Source organism: Emydura macquarii, unplaced genomic scaffold (genome assembly GCF_026122565.2).
Source record: "Emydura macquarii macquarii isolate MOO-44397 ecotype Brisbane River unplaced genomic scaffold, CSIRO-AGI_Emac_v2 contig_2742, whole genome shotgun sequence".
NCBI classification, from domain to species: Eukaryota; Metazoa; Chordata; order Testudines; family Chelidae; genus Emydura; species Emydura macquarii.
The window spans coordinates 233,278-258,296 of record NW_027132879.1 but is presented as its reverse complement, the minus strand read 5'-3'; the positions used below and the strand labels follow the sequence as shown (position 1 = coordinate 258,296).

The 25,019-nt window shown below is 45.0% G+C and overlaps 1 protein-coding gene and 1 long non-coding RNA gene across 3 annotated transcripts in view; both read right to left on the bottom strand.

The window, feature by feature from the left end:
- OXSR1 (oxidative stress responsive kinase 1) overlaps positions 1-4,772 on the bottom strand; it is a 115,302-nt gene extending 110,530 nt beyond the window's left edge. Inside the window, exon 1 of one of the 2 annotated variants that reach the window (XM_067566182.1) lies at positions 4,594-4,772. In XM_067566182.1, the coding sequence (XP_067422283.1) occupies positions 4,594-4,663 (70 nt within the window). In that variant the 5' untranslated portion in view covers positions 4,664-4,772. The remainder of the gene's footprint in view (positions 1-4,593) is intronic. The other variant, XM_067566184.1, reaches the window with a different exon arrangement.
- A 7,225-nt stretch (positions 4,773-11,997) lies between these two features.
- Positions 11,998-24,680, bottom strand: LOC137165099 (uncharacterized). Its single transcript, XR_010923286.1, has 3 exons — positions 24,632-24,680; positions 13,963-14,106; positions 11,998-13,619 (listed from the first exon to the last, which is right to left on the bottom strand). It is a non-coding gene; the product is annotated as an uncharacterized lncRNA (long non-coding RNA).
- Between the last annotated feature and the right edge of the window lie 339 nt (positions 24,681-25,019).

The following is a 25,019-nucleotide window of genomic DNA, read 5'->3' as shown; positions in this document are numbered from 1 at the left end:
TAAAAAGGTTTGATCTCTTCTTTAGACGTTTCCCAATAGCATTTTAAATCTGAACACTGAGAACTTGAAATGGAAATTGACTTAGCTTAGCCAATGAAAATAAATGGAGAAATGCCAGAAGCAAACAAAGTGAGAGTGTGAAAACTGAACTCTATTTTGTGACCTTCATTTTCCATAATTTATAGCATTAGTAACAAAGGAAAAAATTTGTTTAAATTATTTAGCCATATGCAATTGACTGTAGTTATAATTCAGCAACAGTTACCATACAAGACACACAGGTAAATCATCATTTCTAGTTCCCAAACAAACAGATTCTATATAGCTTATTACTGGATAAATTTCTCCCATTCCCTTTCCTACTCCCTTTACATAAAAGCATTCTAACTGCTATTACAGGAAGTGGATATTTATGAGTACTATTTCATTAAAATTCAGAGAACTAGACTATGTTTTCTGAGATGCTTTTGTGGGTGGCAACAGAATAGTAATCAACCTCTCCCACCCACCCACATTCCCCCAGATCCACTTGAAAATATACTACACACCTAAATGCCACTGAATTAAGCTACAAAAAACTCTACTGTTCAGGGGCAATGCCCAAGTAAAACAGCTATCCACATACCCAGCTGCTAGGAAAGGGGAAAAATCTTAATGTGTGTTAAATTTTAGACTTCACTTCTGGAAGGGAGAAGGAACATGCACATTCACTCTTTGTTTGTCCCCCTTCTACCCCAGAGCCTTCTGACTGCTGTGAAGGCAGCAGTTTGGGGGCACAGGGGTTAAAAGGGAGAAGAGAGGGTATTATCTGCTAGTTTACCTCTGCCCTGCCTCTGGTTTTAGGTTATCCTCCTCAGTTAACAGCTTGCTTCCATACTGCTCCAGAGCTTTCTGAAAATGCGGCAGTATGAATGTGAGAGATCTGAGTATACTCAATTTCATTGTTATCCAGGGGCTCCCAATAGCAATTGTGAGAACCCACAGAACTCTAGTTGGTCTTCACTCTAGCAGATGGGGAAGCAGCAGCAGCCGGCAACAGGGCTATCTTTCTGCAGACTTCAGAAAACAGCATTGCATTATTTACATGTAACCCACATTTGGACAGTTATCGTTACAATCATAAGGGAAAGAGACTACTTTTTAAAATGAAGCCAGATTCCACAGCAGTTGATACTGACCCAGGAAAGATTCCTATTTACAACAGGCACACCCAACAAATGTATCCATTTCAGTTTGCAGTAAATTTTGTTTGTTTGTTTTAAATTAATGTCAAGTTTTGATCCTGAGCAAGATAATTTGCAATATTACATAAAAGGAGTCTATATTTACGCAGTGTAATGAATATAGGCAATAATATATACCTTTTTGAATGAATCACATCCACTGCTGAGAAACAGGTTTTTAATCCTAGATAGAAAAACTATAGGGTGATTCTTCCAGATTCAGAAAATAAGTTCCCTTATGAGTGTATTGTCTCTTAACTGTTGACTAAGATGCTACATTGACCACTGGAGCAATATGAGATTCCTGCATAGATATTTACAGGCAGAGAATTAGTGAGAGGAAATATGGGATCAGAGAAGAGGGTGAAAAATTGATTTCCTTTAGTTGAGCATCAAAAACAGCTGAGTATGTTACATACTGAGTGCTAGGTTGAAAACCTAGAGAACCACATTTGTCATCACCAATAAAGTAAAGTACCTTAAAAGCATTACTTCAAGGCTTAGCACTTTCCATGCTGGATCCCCTCTTTGACCATGACCACAAATTTTAAGCTTATAAATCTGGAGTCATGAGAACCCAGTAAGCCCCTGACGAGAGTTAGAGGGTATGTGGGGAAAAAGGAGGGGAAAAGTTCAATTGCTTAGCCAACCCTGAGACATTTTGTCCCTCAAATTATGTACATGCTATAAGACTTAAATCACATATGCATCCTGGACATTTGCAGACACTCCTACATTTAGAAGGGGTAAGAAAAGAGCAGAGCAATAAAACCATATATAAACACATTTCAGTATGTTCCACAAAAGTATGCAATATAGTCCAGAATCCTGACGCAGTCTTTCAGGGAGCAGTTGGCATCCAGAAACTCAGCATAGAGATTGTGGGGGGGAGGGGAGAAGAAAAAGGAATGAAAAAGCCCACAACCTATCTATGTCCTCCTAGTACTTGTTAGACACTCTTCACACAGTTGTTCGGCAGCTCCCTTGAAAGCAGCTGTTGGGAGTTTAAATGTCTCCCTCAGCCATGTGTGAATTTCCTTTCCCCCCAGCACAGACTAACATCTAAAATTGTAAATAAGAGCAGAACTTTATAAAGGAAAAAAAATCCACACAAGTATTTGGGCTTGTGCAGGGGCACCTCTTACTGGACTCCCACAAGCAAAGCACCTCTTATGAATAGCTGCAATTCCTCCCCAGATTGGGAGATACTGGAACCTAGTGGCAGCTTTTTCCAGCTTTTGCTTCTTCACAGGACAAGCCCAATTTTTGACACCAGCCTCCCAAGGGCATGTGTTCCTGGGAAGGGTTTAATAAGTGCTAATTCTCACAATTTAGTTTCCCCAGCCTCTAGGCACCAGACTCTCCCTCTTCCTCAACACCACTGATCCCAATAGGCTAAAGGAAGAAAATGGAACCTGATCTGATGGACCAGCTATGGGGATTTCCAGTACTTCCAGAAGGATTACACACTTACACACACAAATTCTCTCTCTCACACACACACACACACACACACACACACACCGCTTTAGATCCTGCCTACTTTTAAAACAATGCCAAGAATTTACTCTCTGTAACCATAATTTTCCCAAACTCTCCCAACCTAGGGACAGGAAGCAGGTCTCTGTGTTACAGAGATGCAAGGCCTAAGCATAACAGAATTGTCCTCATTTATAAACTTCAAAAGATACAAGCTTTTATACAGAATAAACTAAAAATTAACTTCTCTTCTAAGACTTTGACTAACAACCCCACCTACCTCTCCACCCACTCCCACTTCATTCTCTGCCTCTCTGGTGAAATGGGACATGAGACACGGACCTTACATTCACCTGTGGCACCCAATACGTAATCTGTTAGATACTCAGTTTGCAGCAATATAACGTCACACCACCATACTACTGACAGAGTGGCTAAATAAGAAAGATTGAGTGAATCAGTACAGAGAGATCTACCACAATGAGGTTTAAATCAAGATTAAGTCATTCAGAAGAGCAAGGGCTGCTGCCTCAAACTGAAGGGAGAATGAATGAGAGAGATTTCAAATAAAGATGCTTAAAAGCAAAATCCCCCCCCCCTTAACAGACCAATATACAGTGCCTTGAAATTAATAATCACTACATGGATGGACTCTCCCTTCTGACTGAATACAGCTTGGAGCAGCTGCTCTATAAAGGAAACGGTATATTCCAGAGTCCAAGGAGGAGGAACTGCCCTTCATTATTTACCTAATCCCTAAAACAAACATCTTACTGCCTCATCCTTCCCAGCAGCCAAGACAGACCACGCACAGACAGCATGACACCCAAAGTGGGCAGGCAACCGCCCACAACTGATACCTCCAACCCCAAAACAGAGACATCCAAAAAAAAAATAAAAATAATAATCAGGAAATATAAACACTCCCTTTTCCAAATGAGAAGCCAGAGAATTTGAAACCCATGAACCCCGACAGAAGGAAAAGAGATATTAGACCACAGGCTACAACACACACCTCTCAGGAGAAAAAATACTGAGTCTCCTAGAGACACTCCCAGGAACACACATATACCGATTAATTTTGAGATGCAAGAACAGAGACACTAGTGTAAAAGTATAATCCCTTCCAGTTTCCAGTTATAACAGAGACATCCCCCCGCTGCTGAAATCCCTACATTACAGGAATAGAAACAGCCACACACGTCTGCCAGAGACACACCCCCCACTCCTGAAATCCCTGCACCACAGGAGCAGAAACACACGGCACGGAGCTGCCGGACCCGCCCCCCGAAAGCTGAGAATCGCCCACGCCCCAGGAGCAGAGAGACAGCTCCCTGCAGAGCCCGAGCAGACCCCGAGACAGCCGCCCGTTTCCTGGTCGCTCACAAAGACCCTCAGCAGGAAGCACCGCCCCAGCCCCCAGCAGGAATCACTCCCCCAGATCCAGAATCCGGATCCGAGCGAGACACGCCCGGCCCTACGCCCCCGGAGCAGGAACAGGGCCAGCGGCCAGCCCGTGTGTGCGGGGCTGGGGCAGACACACACCTCCCGCCCGGCCCGTCTCCAGAGCGGGGGGAGGCGCACCCACCCCCGGCAGGCATAGACACACACACCCGGGCAGGCATAGACACACACACACACCCACCCCGGACCCTTCCCGCAGGAGCCAGAGCCGATCTGGCGCAGACCCGCCCACTAGCCCCTCGGCCCGGGTCTAGCGCAGCCTCGTCCCCCCCTGGCTCCCAGCCCCCCCGGTCCGGTCCGGGTCAGACCCGCCCCAGCCGTCTCCCGGGCTGACGTAGTCACCACCACCGCCGCCGCAGCGGGAGGGCAGCCCAAGCCCAGGCCCGTGCCCAGCTCCCCCAGCGGGCTCCCCGCGCGCCCCACTCACCGATCACCTCCTGCAGCTCGTAGTCATCCCTGTTGATGGACCAGGGCAGGGAGCTGGGGTCCTCGGCCATGGCGGCGGCGGCGGCGCTCCCCGCGGGCGCACCGAGCTCAGCGCCGGGCGGGCTGGCGGGCGGGAGAGCTGGGAAGGACTGAGAGAGGCGCGCAGCCCTGCTGCTGTCCGCGCGGCGCCACCACAGCCGCGGCCGCCCCGCCTCCTAAGCCCCCCCCCTCGCGCGCACCGCCTCCGTCCTCTCCTGCCTCCCCATTGGCTGGGGTGTCAGCCGCCGGGGCGGGGGAAGGGGGGGGGTGTGCGGTCAGTCACGTGGGGCGGGGCCCCGTCGAAACCATAAAAAAAAAAAAAGCCCATAGAAAAAGCGGCACATAGAATTCAGAACCCCCCCGCCCAAACCAGGTAAGCGCTACCATGGCAACCTCTCTCTTCCCCCCCCCCACTATCATGAGCCCTCCCTCCACCACCTGCCCATGCCCAGACGAGGGATGACGTCACCCGCACACGCCTGCCGACGCCATCTTGAGAGAGGTATGGGTCATCCGCCATCTTGAATGAGGCGCTTGCCCGGCCCCGCCCGCATTTGAGACCCCCTTTCCCTCCCCCATTCCCACCATCGCGTGAATGGCTGCTTTTAGCCAGTCAGCCAGCAAAGGATAAAGACTTGGCTGTTCTGTAAGCCGGAGGGAGTTGGGATGAGAGACCTTCCCCCCATGCCACACACAAGATGGCGGCCGCTTGCCTCTTACCCGCCTTCTCAGGGAGGTGCGAAAAAGGACTCGCCCCCTAGTCTCAGCCACCGCCGTTGAGTGGGCCTCGGCTATGAACTCTCCAGCAGCCATTGGCTGAAAGGCTGTCAATCGCTTGTAGCCCCGCCTCCGTCTGTATATGTGCACTGAGTGTGTGAGCAGCTAGTCTTCTCTCTTGCAGGGGGAAGGGACAGGGGGAGGTGGGGAAGAGGCAATAGGCGGGGGGGGGGCAAAAAGGGAGGGACGCAGAGATGGGCAAAGGGACAGGTCTGTGACAGTGTTCCAGCAAGCTCAGCTGTAGGGTGGGGCTCTGTGCAAAGGGAGCCACACAGAGCCTCTGCAGCTGGACTCAGTCTGCACCGCCCAGCTGGGGTGGCCCTGGGGAAGGCCTGATTAGCATCACTTCATGCAGCAGGGCCACCCAGCAGATCACCCCCTAGGCGGGTGTTTCCCATCGGGTGCGCCGCAGCACCCCGGTGCGCCGGCAGGCCAGAGCAGCTGTGCCACGGCGTTTTTTGAAAAACGACTGGAAGAATTCCAAATTGGCTCCTAAATATTCCTGCGTTCATGGGGAGACTATATGATGGTGCGCCTCAAAATAATGAAAGGTCTAACGGTGTGCCATGGCAGAGAAAAGTTTGGGAACCAGTGACCTAGGCCCTGCACGCTAGGAGTCACGTCACCCATCCCCGACCCAATCCTGGTATTTCCAGGAGCATCTGATTTTGCTGCAATGATCCCAGCTAATTCAGGCAATGGTTTGGGATATTGATAGTTCTCCAGCAGTCACTTTCACACTGCAGTGCTGTGACATTTTGATACAGTATATCAAAACTACACTAAATGGAAGTTTCTGCCAGATTGGGCAATCTCAAAGAAGCATTCCCAGGCAAAAGTAAACAATTGGCACAGAGCATCTGAAAAATGGAGGGCAATTCTGGATAAGGCACAACCTAAACCCCTAATGTTAGGAAAAGTACCATAATATTCCTAATGCCTGCGCATATTAGACAGCCCTGTTCCTCAATATTAAGTTGTATGAACATCAACTGTCCATCTTCGAAAAATGAAGGGCAAAGAAATCTTTGATCCCGGGAAACAGGCAGTTCAACCCTGGGGTTTAGATTATCGTGTTAAATTAACTAAACCAGTCTCCCCAGGAGCTGGTGCTTTCTCTTCTTTGTTGTATGCATATTTCCAAAGCTTGGATTAATTCAGTGGGCAGATGCAGTTGTCCACCACAGATGCTTTTGTGTTCCATATTCTGTATTTAAAAACAGGGAGAGGTTATGTTGGGTGTCATTTGGTATAGAAGGAAGGTCACCCTTTTGTCTCCCTTCTAGGTCTCCCAGCTGCCAAAGTCTTCTGCATGCTCCCCTCCCTAATTTCAATATTGAGTAATATGATCAGACTATTTTATTCAAGCCAGGTCAATCTAAGTATTCTGACTGGTTAATAGCCATGATATAATCCTGGCAGTATCTTCTGGGTATCTCAGCATGATAAAGCCCCTACAATTATGACGTAGTACAATAGAACCCAAGGACAGGACAGGGGAATCACTGTGCTCGGTGCTTTACAAACACAGAGTGAAAGATTCTGCCTTTAGACAGCTTGCAATCTGAGGCCTTGAGCCTGCAACAGGCTGCACAGAGGTGCACAGCTGAGCCTGCATGCAGCCCCATTGACCCATGTGCATGGCAGAAGTAGAGCCTAAGGGGAAAAAAAGATGACTCTGAAGGACTGGAGAGAGGAAGAGGATAACCATAATAACATGAATTTACATGGGCTAGAGAGACAAAGTGGTTGAGGTAATATCTGTTATTGGACCAACTTCTGTTGGTGAAAGGACAAGCTTTGAAGCTACCCAGAGTTCTTCTTCAGATCATAGATTAATTATGCACAGCACTGGATGCTTTCAAGACACATAAAATAGATTAAATAGTTTGTTCTTTTTTAGTGCCAGAGACAACTGAAATCAGCTGGAACATTTGGCAAAATCTGGCATTTCTGTGTTGGGTTTTATTTTTGCTTTCTAGTCTACATGGCCACTATCCTTACAGATATTATTGTAAGTCACAGAGAACATATTCCATTAATGTTTTGCATTGTTATTACAGCCGTGTTGGTGCCAGGACCTTAGAGAGACAAGCTGGGTGAGGTAATATCTTTGATTGTGCCAACTTCTGTTAGTTGAGAAAGACAAGTTTTCAAGCTTACACAGAGCTCTTCTTCAGGTCTGGAAAATGTACTCTCAAGAGTGTCACAGCTAAATACAAGGTGGACCAGGTTGTTTAGCATATGACATTAACACATATTTCAAAGGACTGTTCACAGTGAAGTGGCCTGTCAACAACTCTACAGACATGGAGGATGGAGAGAACGCTTGGAGGATATTTATTAGTGGGTTATATATTGTTGTAATAAGTCATAAATCCAGAGTCTCTGTTAAGTCCATGGGAACAGTCATGGATACTAGGATGGCTCCCCAGTATGCCAAACCTCTTCAGGGGCCACCTTGAAGAAGAATTTCTGGACAAATGTAAAACAAAACCAGTGATATACCTGAGATGCATTGATAATATTTTTATCCTCTGGACAGATGACCTAAACTCCCTCATAGATTTCCACCACAACTTCAGCAACTTCACCCATCCATTAAGATCCCCAAACTGTGGGCATGCCCTCCTAGGGGTGCAAGGAGAACCTTCAGTGGAGGCGTGGTAGGACCTGGGCCAGCCCCCATGGAGGGGGCAGGGAGGAAGTGTCACTCAGCCCTGCTCTGCCCCCTTTCTGCTCTGGCCCTGCCCGCAGCTGCAGCCCCAGCCACTGGCCCTGTTCCTGGCCCCAGGGCTGCAGCTCCTGGCCCCAGACCCCACTCCTGCCTGCAGCCTACAGCCAGGGCCCCACTTCTGCCCGCAACCCCCACTGGGGCCCAGCTCCTGCCTGTGACCTGTGCCCCGCGCCTCAGGCCCCACTCCTGGCTGCAGCCTGAGCCCAGACCCCATTCCTGGCTGCAGCCCGGGCCCCAGTCCAGTTCACAGCTCAGGCTCCGGATCCCGCAGATGCAGCTCCGGCCCACACCTCAGCCACAGCTCTGGCCCCACTCTCGGCCCAGGCTCCCGATTGCGGCTCCCAGGAGGGTACAGACCAGGTAAAGGGGCGCGTGACCCCCAAAAGATTGGGGACCACTGCATTAAATTCTAGAATGCTCCCATATTAGCATCTGCTTCCTGGACACCATGATCAGCTTCAACAATGGAGCCCTACAGACAATTATATACAAGAAACACACTGATCACCACACCTGCCTTCACAGTTCAGTAATGACCCCAAACACACCATGAAATCTGTTATCTACAGCCAGGCACTCAGATACCTGTACCACAGAATATGCTCTGAGGAGAAAGTGTGAGATACATACCTTAACACATTTAAAAGTGCCTTCACCCAACAAGGACACTCCACCAGAGAAATAGATCCCATCATGGAGTGGGCAACCCAAATACCCCAAGAGAACCACTTCAATACAGAAATGAAACCACCTCCAACTATACACCTCTAGTTAACACCTTCCACTCCACCCTGGAATCCGTAGGGGAATCAACAAGAACAACAACAACCCATACTTGATGGGGATCACATCCTGAAAGAAATCTTTCCTGAACGCCCCCTCTCTCCCACAGCCTCTCCAAGCTCATCATCAGAAGTAAGTTCCCCACAGATCAGGACACACCAACCCAAATTAACACCAGACCCTGCCAGAATAACAGCTGCAAAACCTGTAGACATATCTCCACTGCTACCATGATCAACACCCCCCACAAGACACCTTTCCAGATCCATGGGCCCCACACATGCCTATCACAACGTGGTGTACCTCATCCAGTACACTAAATGTCCCAATAACAATTATGTGGGTGAAACCAGACAATATCACTACGCTCTCGAATAACCTCATACAAAAAATGATAAAAGACAAAAACTCCATATCACATGTGAGGGAACACTTCACAAAATGATCACTCCATATCTGACCTCTCAGTCCTCATCCTCAAGGGAAACCTACACAACACCTTCAAAAGATGAGCCTGTGAGCTTAAATTGATAACTTTGCTAGACACTGAAAATCATGGACTGAACAGAGACAGTAGATTTATGGTTTATTACTGGAGCTGTTAAACGATTACAAAAATGAATCATGATTAATTGCAAGACTTAAAAAAATTGCGGTTTTAATTGCACAGTTAAACTATAATAGAATATCATTTATTTAAATATTTTTGGATGTTTTCTACATTTTCAAATATATTGATTTCAGTTACAACACGGAATACAAAATGTACAGTGCTCACTTTATATTATTTTTTATTAAAGATATTTGCACTGTAAAAAATATAAACAAAAATAATTTTTCAATTCACCTCATATGTATTATAGTGCAATTTCTTTATCGTAAAAGTGCAACTTACAAAGGTAGAATTAAGGGGCATATGAATGTTTTGCATATCTGGCACATAAATACCTTGCAGTGCCAGCTACAAAAGTGCCATGGAAACGTTTGTTCTCACTTTCAGGTGACATTGTAAATAAGAAGCAAGCAACATTATCTCCCGTAAATGTAAACAAACTTGTTTGTCTTAGAGATTGGCTGAACAAGAAGTAAGACTGAGTGGACTTGTAGGCTCTAAAGTTTAACATTGTTTTGTTTCTGCATGAAATTATGTAACAAAAAATATATACATTTGTAAGTTCATCAGTAATCTCCCTGGGGAGTCCAAAGGACCCGGGAAGCTGAGTAGCAGATATGGCCTCCTCAGCCACCCAAGAAACTGCATGGCACTTATAAATAAGTAAGAACTTCTGGCAGAAGCCCACTCGTAGAGCCCTGCATGGATACACGAATGTGGATTCGCATCCAATCCCCATCCACCCCAATCAGCTTATCTCCAACCGCCATCTGCAGTGTAGTCATCTGTACCCACATGCACCTGCAGCTCTGGGGCCCCCAATCAGCTGTGGAGGCCATCCTTGCTGCAGCCTTCTTTGCTGATCGGGGACAGCCCCTCCAGGCAGCTGCCCAACAGCTGATCGGCGTTAAGGGAAGCCGCACAGAACAGCTGATTGATTGGCAGCCTGCAGGGGAACCCTCCAACCCCCTCCCGAGAGCTATTCTGCAAGGCTTCCCTGCCCGCCACCAATCAGCTGTTCCGTGGGGGCTCCCCTGCCCGCAGCCAATCTGGGAATCCAATGGAACAGCTGATCGGCGGCTGGCTCCCACCCCCAGATCTCAAAGGCGGGGAAGCAGTCTCAAAAGCTATGCGCTGCAGAGAGCTGCTGCCACACCTTTAAGATCCCCATCCAATCCACCCTCTGCTAAAAAATGATCCGTGGATATCCACATCTACATCTGTGGATATAAAGCAGATATCCATGGATTGGCCGGGCTCTGCCCACTTGGACCTCCGCCATCCCTTTCTAGGGGAGCCATTGACTGTTCTGCCCTGGGGCCTGAAATAGCTGTCAATGGGCCAGCAGTCAGTGGTATGGGACACTCTGAGCATAGGGCTGTGTCCTTGACCATCTTGACTAGCTAATTCTTTTTTTAACCCAGTTATAGTTCTGGTCTTCACAACATCCCATGGTGACAAGTTCCAAAGGTTAACTGTGCGTTACATGAAGTACTACTTCCTTTGGTTTCTTTTAAAGCTGCTGCCTATTAAACTCGTCAAATGACCCTTAGTTCTTGTGTTATGTGAAGGGGTAAATAACACTTCCCTATTCACTTCCTCCACACCATTCATGATTTTATAGACCTCTGTCATATCCCCCTTAGACATCTCTTTTCTAAACTGAACAGTCCCAGTCTTTTTAATCTCTCCTCCTATGGAAGCTGTTCCATACCCCTGATCATTTTTGTTGTCCTTCTCTGTACTTCCTCCAATTCGAATATATTGTTTTTGAGATGAGGGGACCAGAACTGCATGCAGTATTGAAGGTCTGGGCGTACCATGGATTTATATAGCGGCATTATGATATTTTATGTTTTATTATAACCGTTTCCTAACAGTGCCCCACATTCCATTAGCTTTTTTTGACTACCACTGCACCTTGTCTATGTTTTCAGAGAATAATCCACAATGACTTAAGGTCTCTTTCTTTAAATTGCCGTTGCATTAGTTCAAATGTCTGTTTTAACCAGAATTGGATAAAGCCTAAAAAAATGGGGGGGAGGGAATCATAACCTTTACGCACCTTCAAAACTTCAAGCAGTGTCCCTCCCTCTCGTCATTAATATTCCCCTCGCTCAACTTCTGCTGAGCTATTATTCGGCGCTTTGTTTGGTCGCCTCTCATCTCGTTTGGGTTGTCAGCTCTTGAGGGCAGGGGAAGTGTCTTTTGTCTCTGTTTGTAAAGCAGCTGGTGATGTTGCTGTGTAAGTGTTTGGTCATAACAGTAATAGCCCTACATCTTAGTAGAAATCTGAAATGGAGTAGCAACCTTCTGTGACTGAACCTCCATTCTGTGCCAGGCTTTTGGGGTGCTGAAGAGTGGTATAGTGCAGCCTCCTTCCAAGGCTGCTGTCATACCTGGGGGTCCCATGTTTACTGATCAACCATAGGGGGGGTCTATTGTTCAGTGATTAGAGCAGAGAACCAAGAGTCAGGACTCGTGAGTATTTACCTTGGTTTGGACACTGACTTCGGGCATGATGCTGGGCAAGACACTTAAGGTCAGCGGCTGGATTACCCTTGCATGGGTGCACAAAGGGAGAATAGAGAACAAGGAGTTCCCCCACCCTCTGTGCTCTCCTGAGGTGCAATGCTTCCTGCCATTCCCCAAGAGGAGGGATGGTTCCACACCAGCTTCAATGCAAGCCTGTGCTTTCATGGCACAATCCAGCCCTTGCCCCACCTTGTGCCTCAGTTTCCCCCTCTGTTATAACAGTGTTAATACCCATTGCAGAGATAATATTGATGATATATTGTAATGATTTTCGTATTTAGCACAAGGATGTTGTAAGAATTAATATCTGTAAAGAACTCTGGGCAGAGAGAACAAGTGCAAGGTTTTATCATCACCAGTGGAGCTACAGGGATGCAACTTCTAGCATGTACAAAGCTAATTTGATGTAACTCCACCTTGCTAATTCAGGTATTTCATACATCATCCTACTATTCTTGTATACGTTATCCTTTAGCTAGAGTTGCTCTTTCAAAACAGCCACGCAGAGGTATCTAGTGTTTACAGTTCAGTCATGGAACTTGCTGCCACATATCTAGTTAAAAGCTTTTTAAGGCACCCTAAACCAATGTTTATAAGTGACTGTGCATTAGGTACCATGATTCCCTCACACAATAGTAGTTAATGTGCTTACTGAACTGCTTGGTATGGTAATGGTTTACTAAAGCAAGGGGGAACCTAACAATGCCTGTCTTACTACATTCATAATAAGTGCAAGTGTGTATTGGCAAGCAGAATGCTTGACCTTGTTTCAGTACAAAATTTGCATGCTGTTCTTCATTGATGGAAACAGTTTCAGGCTATTGAAAGGAATTTACTCCCTCAAATTGTGGATGATTATTTCAACAAATGACATGGCTGTTTGCTGTGTAGCCAGCAAAGCCAGAAATGCACTTTGTCTCCTGGGATCTCTCGTATCATGTGTGCTTTGGTTGTTCTTGAGAAAATAATAAGACAAGGACCATACAGAGCAGCAAAGAGCCTTGGTTTAAAATCCTCCAACCAATGCGCTGTTCTAACAATCAGCTCAGCAAAACCTTTTCAAAACATAAGCCAAATGCAAGTCTATACAATGCCAAATAGGTCTGTACCAATTATTCTGTATAATATTGAGTATCTCCAGTCATTCATTGCTCTCCATGCTAGTACACTCATTTTAAATTCATCTTTGAGGTCACTTTGAATTGAAGTAGCCAAATGCCTGGTTTTAACAGGTGCATTCTGGTTCATAGAGTACGTTTATTGAATCCAAATTTTGCTCTCACTTTGCTCTGCCAATAGTTTCCCCTTATCCCATCTCCACCTCCTCCCAGTTACCAGAAACATTATATTCTCCTAGTTGCTTCACTGAAAATGCTTCCATCGGTTTAAGTGTTAGTATAATAGAGCTTGTTCCTGAGACTGTTTTGTACTTCTTCCTGTATGTTCAATTTTGCAGCTAGAGTTCATTTTTCCTTTCTGAGTGCACCAGTTGGAAGTAGATTAATCCTGTATGAAAAAAGTAGCCTTATTCTTCTCTTCAAACCTGTTATTAGATGCAAAATAAATAAATACAATCAATATCTTCTTTGGTATCATTCACCCGAACTGTCCTTAAATATAGAGTTTTGATTTTGCATTGGAATAAGAATATCTTTTATATTACTTTGTCTTCTAATAAATCCATAAAGGACACTCTACATTTATCCCAGCATGTTTTTAGCCACTTGGGTATAATTGTCTTTTTGGAACAACTTCCCATTGTGGGGTAGAGATGCTTCTCCAGAGCTATTTTCAACAAAGAGGTATTCTTTGTTATGAAATGTTTTCTGGACAGGTGAATGGCTTGGGGAAGGGTGGGGGTGATAATGGGCTATGAAGCTTCTCACCTCTTGGTCACTTGTATGAATCAAACACTGGCAGCGATTGAAGTTGTTGCTCTTTGATGGCCTATGTGCAATGAGTTTGACGGCCTTATTCCAGTTCGTAGTGGGCAAGTGTGTACACAGCAATTGTCACTTCTTTTGTAGTCTCTGTAGAGAGGCCAAAGATTGAATGTCCCTGGGGACTGAACTATCATCATCTCACTCCCCAGGGATCGCCCCCCCAATGAAAAATATTAGTGGGACAAGGTATGGGAAGCATGTACTGCTGCTGCTCAGATGTATGTTACATAAATTAAATTAGGTCTGCACTTTCCATGGCCATGAGTGTGCCTCCTTTTATAACCCTCTGAAAAGAAAAGAAAAGAAAAGAAAAGAAAAGAAAAGAAAAGAAAACATTTTCCAATAGCAAACTCAGAAGGCAGATAAAACTATTTAGAGGGGGACAAGAAATACAGCTAGGAATAGCAGGATGAAGCAGAACAAAGATAATTTTAATCTCACCATCTGGAAATAAGTAGTGGGAGGAGCTATTCTTGTTATCCACATAAATGTCCAATCTAGGGTGATCACATTTATAGAGGCAGTCCCGATATTCAGGGCTTTGTCTTATATAGGCACCTATTACCCCGCCCCCCGTCCCCCATACCCACACACACAACACACACACACACTCCCTGTCCTGACTTTTCACACTTGCTATCTGGTCACCCTAGTCCAATCCCTCTTAAATCTTACTATAGTCTGCCTTGCATACAGAGGACTGGACTAGAAGACCTCTCAAGGTCCCTTCCAGTCCTACGAACCTATAAATTGAGGCCAAGAAAGGTAAGAGAGTCTTCCACCTCCAAACATGCTAAAAGGGTAGTGCTCTTAAGATAACAGATTACGATGATGTGATTTTAGAGTAATAATAGCATGATGGTGCTGGGCGACTGTGTCTCGTTCCGTACTGCTGTTCTGCAAAGACAGCTCATTACAAAAATGCTATTTCGATAGTTAACACCCTTTCCTCCCCACTAATGAACTCCTATTTCATTGATTGCTGGTTACAAAAAATAGGTCCGTTTCAGTGTATATAAAATCTAGGAAGGACTAGAATCAGACAGATAGTAGGAGAAGGAACCCAAGTATTTTGTATAAAGCAGAAGGAGGAACTACCTGTAACTGAAGTCCTCTAAGTAAGAGAATTTAGGAATGTTTCAAACAGGGATGGGCAATCTAACTATAAAAAGACTTTCTGTGGGATTATGCAGAAAAGAGTAAATTATCCCAGAACCAAGTTTTTACATTTTGTTGGGGCTGTCTTTGTGCTGCTTTGCCTTTTGAATAGAGGATCAGCATTCTGTATTTTACCAACCACAACACGAGTCAGCATTCACTTCGGAGCGAAGCTCCCTGGGCCTTGAAATAGGTTGCAGGGATCCCTGTCCGCAGGAAAAGCCCTGCCCGCTGACAAAAAGCCAGAGGAGAGCCAAAGGGAGCACGTAGGCGTCACAGACCAGGCCTCTGTGCGGATGGCCGTAGTTCCTCTAGCAGATTCACAAAATCCATCAGAATCTCAAGGGATCTTGGGGCCTTACACCTGAGCCCCTTCATTCTTCAGGGGTAGGAATCTGCGGTGGCTGCCAAACCTTGCAATTTAACAGGCAATTTAAGAGAAAAGCCACAAGAAACCTCAGCGTTTTCCTCCCGTCGGCAGTGTCCTGAAGTTGCTTGGATTCTTGGAGAATACAGCAGAAAAAGGGAGAGAAGTGTTCACATCTTCCTAGCGGTGGGTCCCAAAAAAACCCCAACCAAACAAAAAAAACCCAGAACACACCATCACGTTGACATCATGGCACATCAGAAGCTAATGGCTAAAGTGTGAAGTCATAATATTACTGGTACCAATATTATAGAATTGCAGTAAATACCATATAGGATATGCCATGCAAAGTACCCTGGAAAAAGTCATGATTCGCTATGATTGATTAGCATTTATCTGTTTGTATCACTCTTGTATTATAAGTTCTAAATATGTCTGGTATATTTGTATTTCAAACTTGTGCTGTGTCTCTGGGTGACACCCCCAGACAGGATGGCAGTCGCACTAAACTTAATGGCCCATCAAGGGAACTCACATGTACAATGAATCCAGTGAAAGAACCCAGTGGCTACGTCTTAGTCATCAGAACATGTAAGAACATGCCTACAGACAGGGGACTCTGCGGCTTTTCCATGCCATGTGCTGTGTGACTGCGTTTGGGATAAGCCTCTTAGCAAAAGGACATAAAAAGCAGCTGCACCATTCCCATCTTGTCATCATTCCTGCTTCCTACCTCTGGATCAACTCATCCACAACTGAAGTTGTGAAACAAAGGACTGAGACCCATCCAGGCACTGGATGTATAACAGAGGGACTGTACAAGCCTGCAAACTCCACTGTTCCGCTAAGAATCTGATATATATGGACTTTGAAGTCATGTATGTATCTGATTGCTTTAATCATTTAACATCTCTCTTCTTATTTATTTCTTTCCTTTATAATAAACCTTTAGTTCAGTTACTAAAGGGTTGGCTGGCAGTGTGGTATTTTGGGTAAGATCCAAACTTACATTGGTCTGGTAATGTGGCTGAGCTTGTGAGGACCAGGAGAACATTTTTGGTAAAGGGAATAGAGTTTTAATATCTTATCTCTTTACTGGACCCAGTTGCTAATTGTGCACCAGAGACTGAAATACAATAAAAGGGGCTGTGTAACTTCTTGTTTTTAGCTTCTTGATAACCAGTGTGGGGGATCAGAAGCACAGTTTGTGACTGGTTGGTGAATCTAATTGGCGTATTAGCCTCCAGTTGGGGAGAATCTGCTCTCCTTTTGCAGCCTGCCCTGACCTTGATATTTTCGGGTGAGCTACGGTAGGCACGCACAGGTCACATTGGCATAGTCATAGCAGGATTCACAGAACCAGATCATTTGATTTTTGGATCAGAACCTCACGCTATTCCAAATTTTAAATTTGATACCGAGAGTGTTAACGGTTAAAGTTATTCACAATGAGTGATCCGCGATCATATGAGGATATAAGCGTGAAACAATTATGTAAAGAAAGAAAAATAAGCCTTAAGGGGGTTGTATCTCAGAGCAGAGAATGAGAGATTTGCTCATGGACAACAATGACCAGAGAGAAGGGGCTCCACTCTCACCTGCCCCAGATGCAGCTGCTGAAGCAGAAGCAGTGAGAATGCGAGCAGTGAAAAATGAGGAACAGTTTGAACATGAACCAAAAATGGCAGGTCTTCAATTGCAGGAAAACCAAAAGATAGCTGATGGCAAGAGACATGGATGAGAGAGCCCATCAAAGGTGGATAGAACTGCTGGCTGCCGAGCAAAGGGCTCATCAAAGACAGATGGAAGCAGCCAGAATCCAACTCCAGGTCCTGAAAGAGAAAAAAAGTCTGTCACCACCTGAAAGTTCTCCTCTCACCATCAAAGATTTGGAAAGGATTTGTCACATTTACAAAGATGATAAAGATGTTGAGGAATTTCTGTCTACATTTGAAAGACTCTGTGACATTCATCAAATTCCTGATGAAAGAAAAATGCCTGTTCTCCTTGCCAGATTGACTGGAAGGGCCAGGAATGTATTTAATGAAATGGAATTAAATTATGTAAAGTTTAAAGAAACTGTATTGCAAAGGTTTAAAATTACTCCTGAGTCTTATAGGCTGAAATTAGAAATGTTAAGCTATCTGATAATGCTACCTATGTTGAAACTGCTCAGAAACTGTTTGGGTATATGAAAAAGTGGATTAAGGCTTGTAATAGTTATGGTAAAGTTATTGATTTATTTGCTAGGGAACAGCTCTTGGAAATAGCTCCTGTCCATATCAGGGCAGCAGTGCTTGATAAAAACTCTGATTTTTTTGGAAGCTGTACAAATTGCTGATGCTTTCACAGAGAATGGGAACCATGAAAGGCATATGACTCAAAGGAAAAGCAACCCCTATTCATCACAGGTTAAGAAGGCGGATGGGTTGAAGAATAAGATTAGCCCCAACCTGGCAAGGAAATCCTATACAAACCCAGAATTTATAAACTCTCAACTTGAAGGAAAACCTGTTACATGCCATCTGTGTGGATTCATTGGCCATATAAAGCCGAATTGTCCAAATCATAGGAACAAAAACGCCCCAAGACCAGCAACGTCCCAGTCCACAATCAATTCGAATGAGGTTACTTTAAGTAGAGACTGGCCATATAGATGCTAACACTGCCACCTTGTGTATATACAAGAACACTGCAGGTGTTAATGCAACCACTTTAGTAATCCCCAGTGAGAGGGATGAGTGTAGCCTCACTAATTAGGTTAGGATTGAGACGTGGAGGGGCAATGAGAAGTTCATAGAGAGTGCCAGAAGCGGTGGGATTATGTGTACTGGATGGAGAGATTCCACCTCTGACATTACCTTAGTTACAAACGAATTGGTCCAGGGGAAGGATTATTTGCCAGATCAAAGCGTGAACCTGGCAGCACTTTCTGAGTATGTGGTAAAGGTGCCCTTAGCAAAGATCTTAGATTTTAGGAGTGACATGGTGATTGGAATGAGAGAGCTCCTCCCAGTGGATGTTTTAATTGGGAATGATATTGTACTTATGAATAAGAGTATCAATGTCATAACCAGATCACAAAGGAAATATGGCCCTGATATGGATACCTCATCTTGTCTGATTTCTGAGGATTTCTCTCAACTGGTGCCAGTTGAGGCTGGGTTGGATGTGCCTAAAGTGGCTCTGAATTTAAGTGAAGTTCAGAAGGAGTCTGTTAGGGCCCAACAAGAGAGCGTTTCATTAGAAAGAGCCAGAATTGATGCTCAAAACCAAACCCCAGCAGGGGAAGGAACAGGCATGTTTTTCATGCAAGGTGGCTTACTATACAGAGAATCTTTTTCCTACAGGGAAAAAGCAGCCTCATGGTAGGAAGTGCAAGCAGCCTGTGGTACCTGAGGAATATAGAAATGAGTTGTTAAAGTTGGCTCATGATGGTCCCTTTGCAGGACATCTGAGCACAGAAAAACTTGTGACAGGCTGAAGCAAAACTTCTATTGGCCTTACATGTGTGACACAGTGAGGGAGTTTTGCAGAAGCTGTCATTTGAGTCAGAAGCGCAAGAGTGTTAAGAGTCCGAAGAAGGTACCCTTACAGCCTCTACCCATTATCAGGGAGGCAGTTGCCAGAGTGTCTGTGGATATTGTGGGACCACTCCTTAAACCTTTCAGGAATAGGAAGAAGTATATTCTGGTACTGATGGATTTTGCCACCAGATACCCTGAGGCTGTAGCTTTATCTAATGTTGAGGCAGAGAGAGTGGCCACAGTTTTGTTTACTATTTTTAACAGACTGAGTTTTCCCAAGGAAATCTTGTCAGATCGTGGTGCCAATTTTATGTCAATTGTATTTAAGCAGTTAAGGAGATATGTGGAGTAAGGCATCTAAAAGCTGCCTCTTACCATCCAGAAACCCATGGTTTGGTAGAAAGGTTTAATGGAACGTTGAAGGCTGTGCTAAAGATGTACGTGGACAGACGTCAGAATGACAGGATGTCTTGTTGCCATATTTACTGTATGCATACAGGAGTGTACCCCAAGAATCTACAGGGTTTGCTCCCTTTGCGCTGCTTTATGGGATGCAGGTCAGGGGACCCCTGGATCTGATTTGTGATTCTTAGGAGGGCAACGTAGAGGTGACAAAACAGCCAGGGCTGGAGTATGTGTCACAGTTTAAAGAGAGCTTGCAGGACGTGATGGATCTGGTTCAGTAGAACCTTAAGAGAAGTCAGGAAGCTCAGAAGGTCTGGGATGATGGACTGTGATGGGGTGGCCTTCGTGCTCCCCTGGGCACACTGAGGAAAGGGCATTTGAAATTGGAGATCTGGTGCTTGTGCTAAATTCTGTGAGAAAGAACAAGGTGCAAGATATATGGAATGGACCTTTCAAGGTAGTGGAGAGAACTCATGAAGTTACATATAATGTGAAGAGACCCCATGGCAGGGGGGATGTGCAAATGGTGCATATTAATTAGAAGGCCTACCAGGAGAGGGAGGTAGCTGCAACCATGATTTGCTGTGCTCAGTAAGAAAATTGGTCTGTGCCTTTTGTCAATCTGATCACAGAGAGCCGAGAGGAATCGCAGCTGGAATCCATTGAAATGGGACTGGATTTTTAACTCCAGCCCAAAGGAATGAAATGTTAGCTGTATTGAAGGCACCACGGGCAGGTGTTCTCCAACCAGCCAGGACTGATGGACATACTAACGCACTCCATTCAAACCACAGGTCCCCGCCCAGCTCCTAGCCGGGCACCCCAGAGCCAAAGGAGAAATGCAAAAGCAGATTCAGGAGGAGGTGGAAAGCATGTTAGCCACGGGAATAATTTACTAGATCTGAAAGCCCATGGGTGGCCCCTATTGCTTTGGTACCCAAAAAGGACAAAGCCATGAGGTTTTGCGAGGATTATAGGCAGTTGAATGCTATCACACACCTTGACCCTTACCCCAAGCCCAGAATAAAGGATCTGCTAGATACACTGTGGAGGGGTGAGTGAAGTTCATAAGCACACTGGATTTAACTTGAGGGTATTGGCAAATTCCCTTAGATGCTGATGCCTGAGAAAAATCCACTTTCCTAGTGGAGTCTGGCCTGTATGAATTCAAAGTCTTGACATTTGGGTTGCGAAATTCAGGAGCCACATTCATGAGGCTTATAAATTAAGTCTTACAGGGCTTGGAATCTTTTGCAAGGGCGTTCACAGATGATCTGGCCATCTTCAGCGGCTCTTGGCAGGACCATATAAACCAGATGGGAATTGTGTTGCAAAGGCTTAGAGAGGTGAATTTAACTGTCAGGGTTTCTAAATGTAAGATGGGGGCCTCAGAGGTGTCCTACTTGGGACACAAGGAGGGCAGTGGGTTGTTTCGTCCTGAACCCTCAAGAGTGGAAGCCATAAAAAGCAGACCTGCCCCTAAAACAAAGCAGGTCCAATCCTTTATTGGCCTGGCCAACTACTACAGGAGATTTGTAAAGGGGTTTAGCAACATTGTTGCTCTAATAAGAGACCTTACCAAGAAAGGGAAGCCAGAACAAGTTGATGTGGACGGAGGCCTGTGAAAAGAGCTTCCAGAGCATGAAAGAGGCCGTATCTAGAGCCCCTATCCTAGCCAGCCCTGATTGTGAGAAACTATTTCTGCTGTGCACAGATGCTTCCAATATTGGGTTGGTGACAGTGCTAATGCAAGAAATGGAAGGTGGGAAAAGACATCCCATTGTGTACTTAAGCAAGAAACTAACACCCACTGAGCAAAATTACGCTACCATTGAAAAGGAATGTTTCGCCATAATGTAGCTGAATTGGGCTAAGGGAACCAACTCTAGGGTACTTTGATGGATCTTAGCTCTCCAGGTGTATGAAACTGATATAGTCCATATTAAGGGGAAGGAAAATATAGTAGCAGATGCGTTGTCCAGGATGGGGAATGCTGACGATGCATTCAGCAGTGTCTAAGGACACCCCTTTCTGCATCAGTTTTGCATAGAGGGTGTGACACTGGGTGGCACATGAGTATCCATTTATATTATTGATACCAATATTGCAATAAATATCACAGAGGATATGCCATGCAAGGTACCGCTGGAAAGGTCATGATTCGCTAAGATCAATAAGCATGTTAATATGTATCACTTTTGTATTATAAGTTCTAAATATGCCTGGTATATTTGTATTTCAAACTTGTGCTGTGTCTCTGGGTGACACCCCAGACAGGATGGCAGTAGCATTAAGCCGGCTTAATGGCCCATCAAGGGAACTCACATGTACAATGAATCCAGTGAAGGAACCCAGGGGCTGCACCTTATGAGTCATCAGGACATGTAAGAACATGCCCTATGGACAGGGGACTCTGCAGCTTTTCCATGCCATGTCCCATGTTTGGGACAAGGCAAAAGGACATAAAAGACAGCTGCACCATCTTGTCATCATTCCTGCTTCCTACCTCTGGATCAACTCATCTACAACTGAAGCTGTGAAACAAAGGACTGAGACCTACCCAGGTACTGGATGTACACCAGAGGGACTGTACAAGGCTGCAACCTCCACAGTTCTGCTAAGAATCTGATACATATGGACTTGGAAGTCATTTGTATGTATCGGATTGCGTTGACCATTTAACATCTCTCTTCTTATTTGTTTCTTCCCTTTATAATAAACCTTCAGTTTAATTGCTAAAAGATTGGCTGGCAGTGTGATATTTTGGGTATGATCCAAACTTACATTGGTCTGGTAACGTGGCTCAGCTTTTGGGGATCAGGAGAACATTTTGGTAAAGGGAATGGAGTTTTAATAACTTTTCTCTTTACCAGACCTAGTGCCAATTAGCGGCCAGAGGCTGGATTGCCATAAATGGGACTGTGTAACTTCTTGGTTTTAGCTTCTTGATAACCAGTGTAGAGAAGCATAAGCATGGCTTGTGACTGGTTGGTGACTCTAACTGCAGTGGTGGCCACCGGTTTGGGAGAGTCTGCTCTCCTTTTGCAGCCTGCCCTGACCCTGGCATTTTCAAGGGGGTTACACTAGCCATGGATGGTAACAAGTCTTAGAGCAAAAGGAAAACCACAGCCCACCAACTGCAGCATGCTCGTCAGCAGGGATATCTGAGAGCTAAGATCTCAAAAGCTTTCATTCCCACTGTATAGTAAAAGAGTAAGGATAACAGATGCATTGCCAAGGGAGGTTACATCGTAGACATGAGGCTGAAGAATGGCTGTATTAGGAATAGGGTGTGTTCGCTATTATGGTACACCATTCCCCTCTGCAATCTGGACTGGTATATCACTGTGTCACCCCAATCCCTCTCTCCTGAAGCCTGTCTTGCACTTGCCTTGCTGTGTGAACCACCCAGTCCTGGATCGGTTCACTCATAGCCTCTTGCAGATAAGCGGCTCCTATTTTAGTGAGTGAGTGCTTTTGGCCAGCCACTTATGGGATTCTGTAATAGAATGACCCCCAGTCAATATCCCCAGTCCTAGATGCAACTCTATTGCTTCCCATTGAACTCTGCAAGCTCATAGGTTAGTCAATTTATCAATTAAATTGATATGCAGCAGCTCTGTCACTCTAAATGAACTCTCTATACACACAAACCACATGCACTGCTTTAGATAAAACAAACAAATACATGTATTAAGTACAGGAAGATTGTAAGTGATTATAAACCAGAATAATATGAGTCAGCTTGATCAGGAAGAAATAAATCGCATTCTGAACTCAACTTAATACTTCTGTAGCCTTACAGTCTTTGCTGTTATCTTACCACAAGGCTGGCTAACCCCCACGGGCAGTCTGTCAGTTGCGTGATGTTGCTTTGTAGATGGATTCCAAGGGAGAGCTCTGGAGACAAAAATGCCTCTGCCTTTAACATGTTTCCCCATCACCCACTGTGGTCAGGTGATCGGCCATGTCCGGCAATGGGCCTGGTTTCCTCCACTTCAGTCAAATGAGCGTCACCTTATCATGTGCTCAGGCCACTCTATTGTTCCTGTATGCAAGGCGTGAACTCTCACTTTGCTTTGTGTTTGCCTGGATCTATTCAAGCCACGTGACACACACATTTGGGGATATTGCACAGCAGAGTTTCATAACGACGCATTGCAAGAAGCTTACTATCATAGCAGTAATGTCCAGTAGGTCATGAGCATTCCAAAAACACCGTACATAACACACTTTGCATTAAACAATACAGTTACACGCTAAGGGTGAACATAAACGATACACAAACCATACCCTAAGGGTGTACCTGGGGTACAGCATGTCAGAGACGGTGAATAGCTTTATTGCAGTATCGAAAAAATTATAACTGCACTTCTTTAGTTCCTTTCATGTAATGAAATCAAAGCATTTTACAAATACTGATAAATTAGGCCTCATGATACTCCTGTGAGGTTGGTTTTGTCTCCAATATAGAAACAGGAAAACCAAGGCACAGACATGTTAAGGCCAACATTTTCAAAAGCATCCATTAATTTTGGCAGCCAACTCAAGACTCTTAAGGTTTCATTTCCATGCATTCTGAGTACTCACCTCTCCCTCAGTGGCTTCAGTTGCTTAGCAGCTGTGAAAATCAAGCACTCCCTCTTACACTGACTTTGAGTCAGGTCCTACATCTCAACTGGACCCTTCTGAGAACTTTGGCCTAAGGGACTTGCTGAAGTACACACATTTTGTTGGAAAACTAGGAGTAAAAAGCAGATATTCCACCTCCCTGGCCTACGCTTTGACCACTGCACTAGTGAGGAAGCTTGGTATGGTATCCTTGCATAAATCAACTGGCACAAAGACAGTGTTTAAGGATCTATATTATGAGACAAGGCTGCAGCTCTCAATTTGGTTCAGCCAGTGAAGACAGAGGAAGAACCTGTCTAAGGACTAGAACTGGACAAATAATTCCCAAAAGAGTTTGTGAACGCTCATTCAGATACGTTTCACAGCTTTGCTCTGAGAGTATTTGCCATGTGCAAGCAGGTACCTTTTCCAACTTGATCTGCAATCACAACCCATGCAGTATGTAAAGTGCAAACTCATCCCTGTCCTGGGTTTGCCTTTATTAACAAACCAAACACACAAAAATCAGCTAAAACCTACTCACCAGGTTTAGCAGCAATTGCTAGGATTCCCACAACCTAAATGGTAGCTCCCCATAAAGCTCATCACAACTCCCTTATATGGAGGCTGAATAACTTTCAATTGTCTCAGGTGGACCCATTTAACCTTTCCCAGCAGGATCAACACCAGCTAACATGGCGGGGTGTTTCTCACAGGAAAGAGTTGTTTTCAGAAATGTCCATGAATCAACGTGTCACAAACCCTTCAGCAAGGATGCATTGCAGGAAGGTTGATGGCATAAGTATTTGAGTGGCCATATTTCAATCACTTTGATATCCCACCTCTGGTTTACAGAGGTTTAAGTCATCCAATCAGGCAGCAGAAACAATGCTATGTGACTTAGGTTGACCTATCGCACACCACCATCAAAG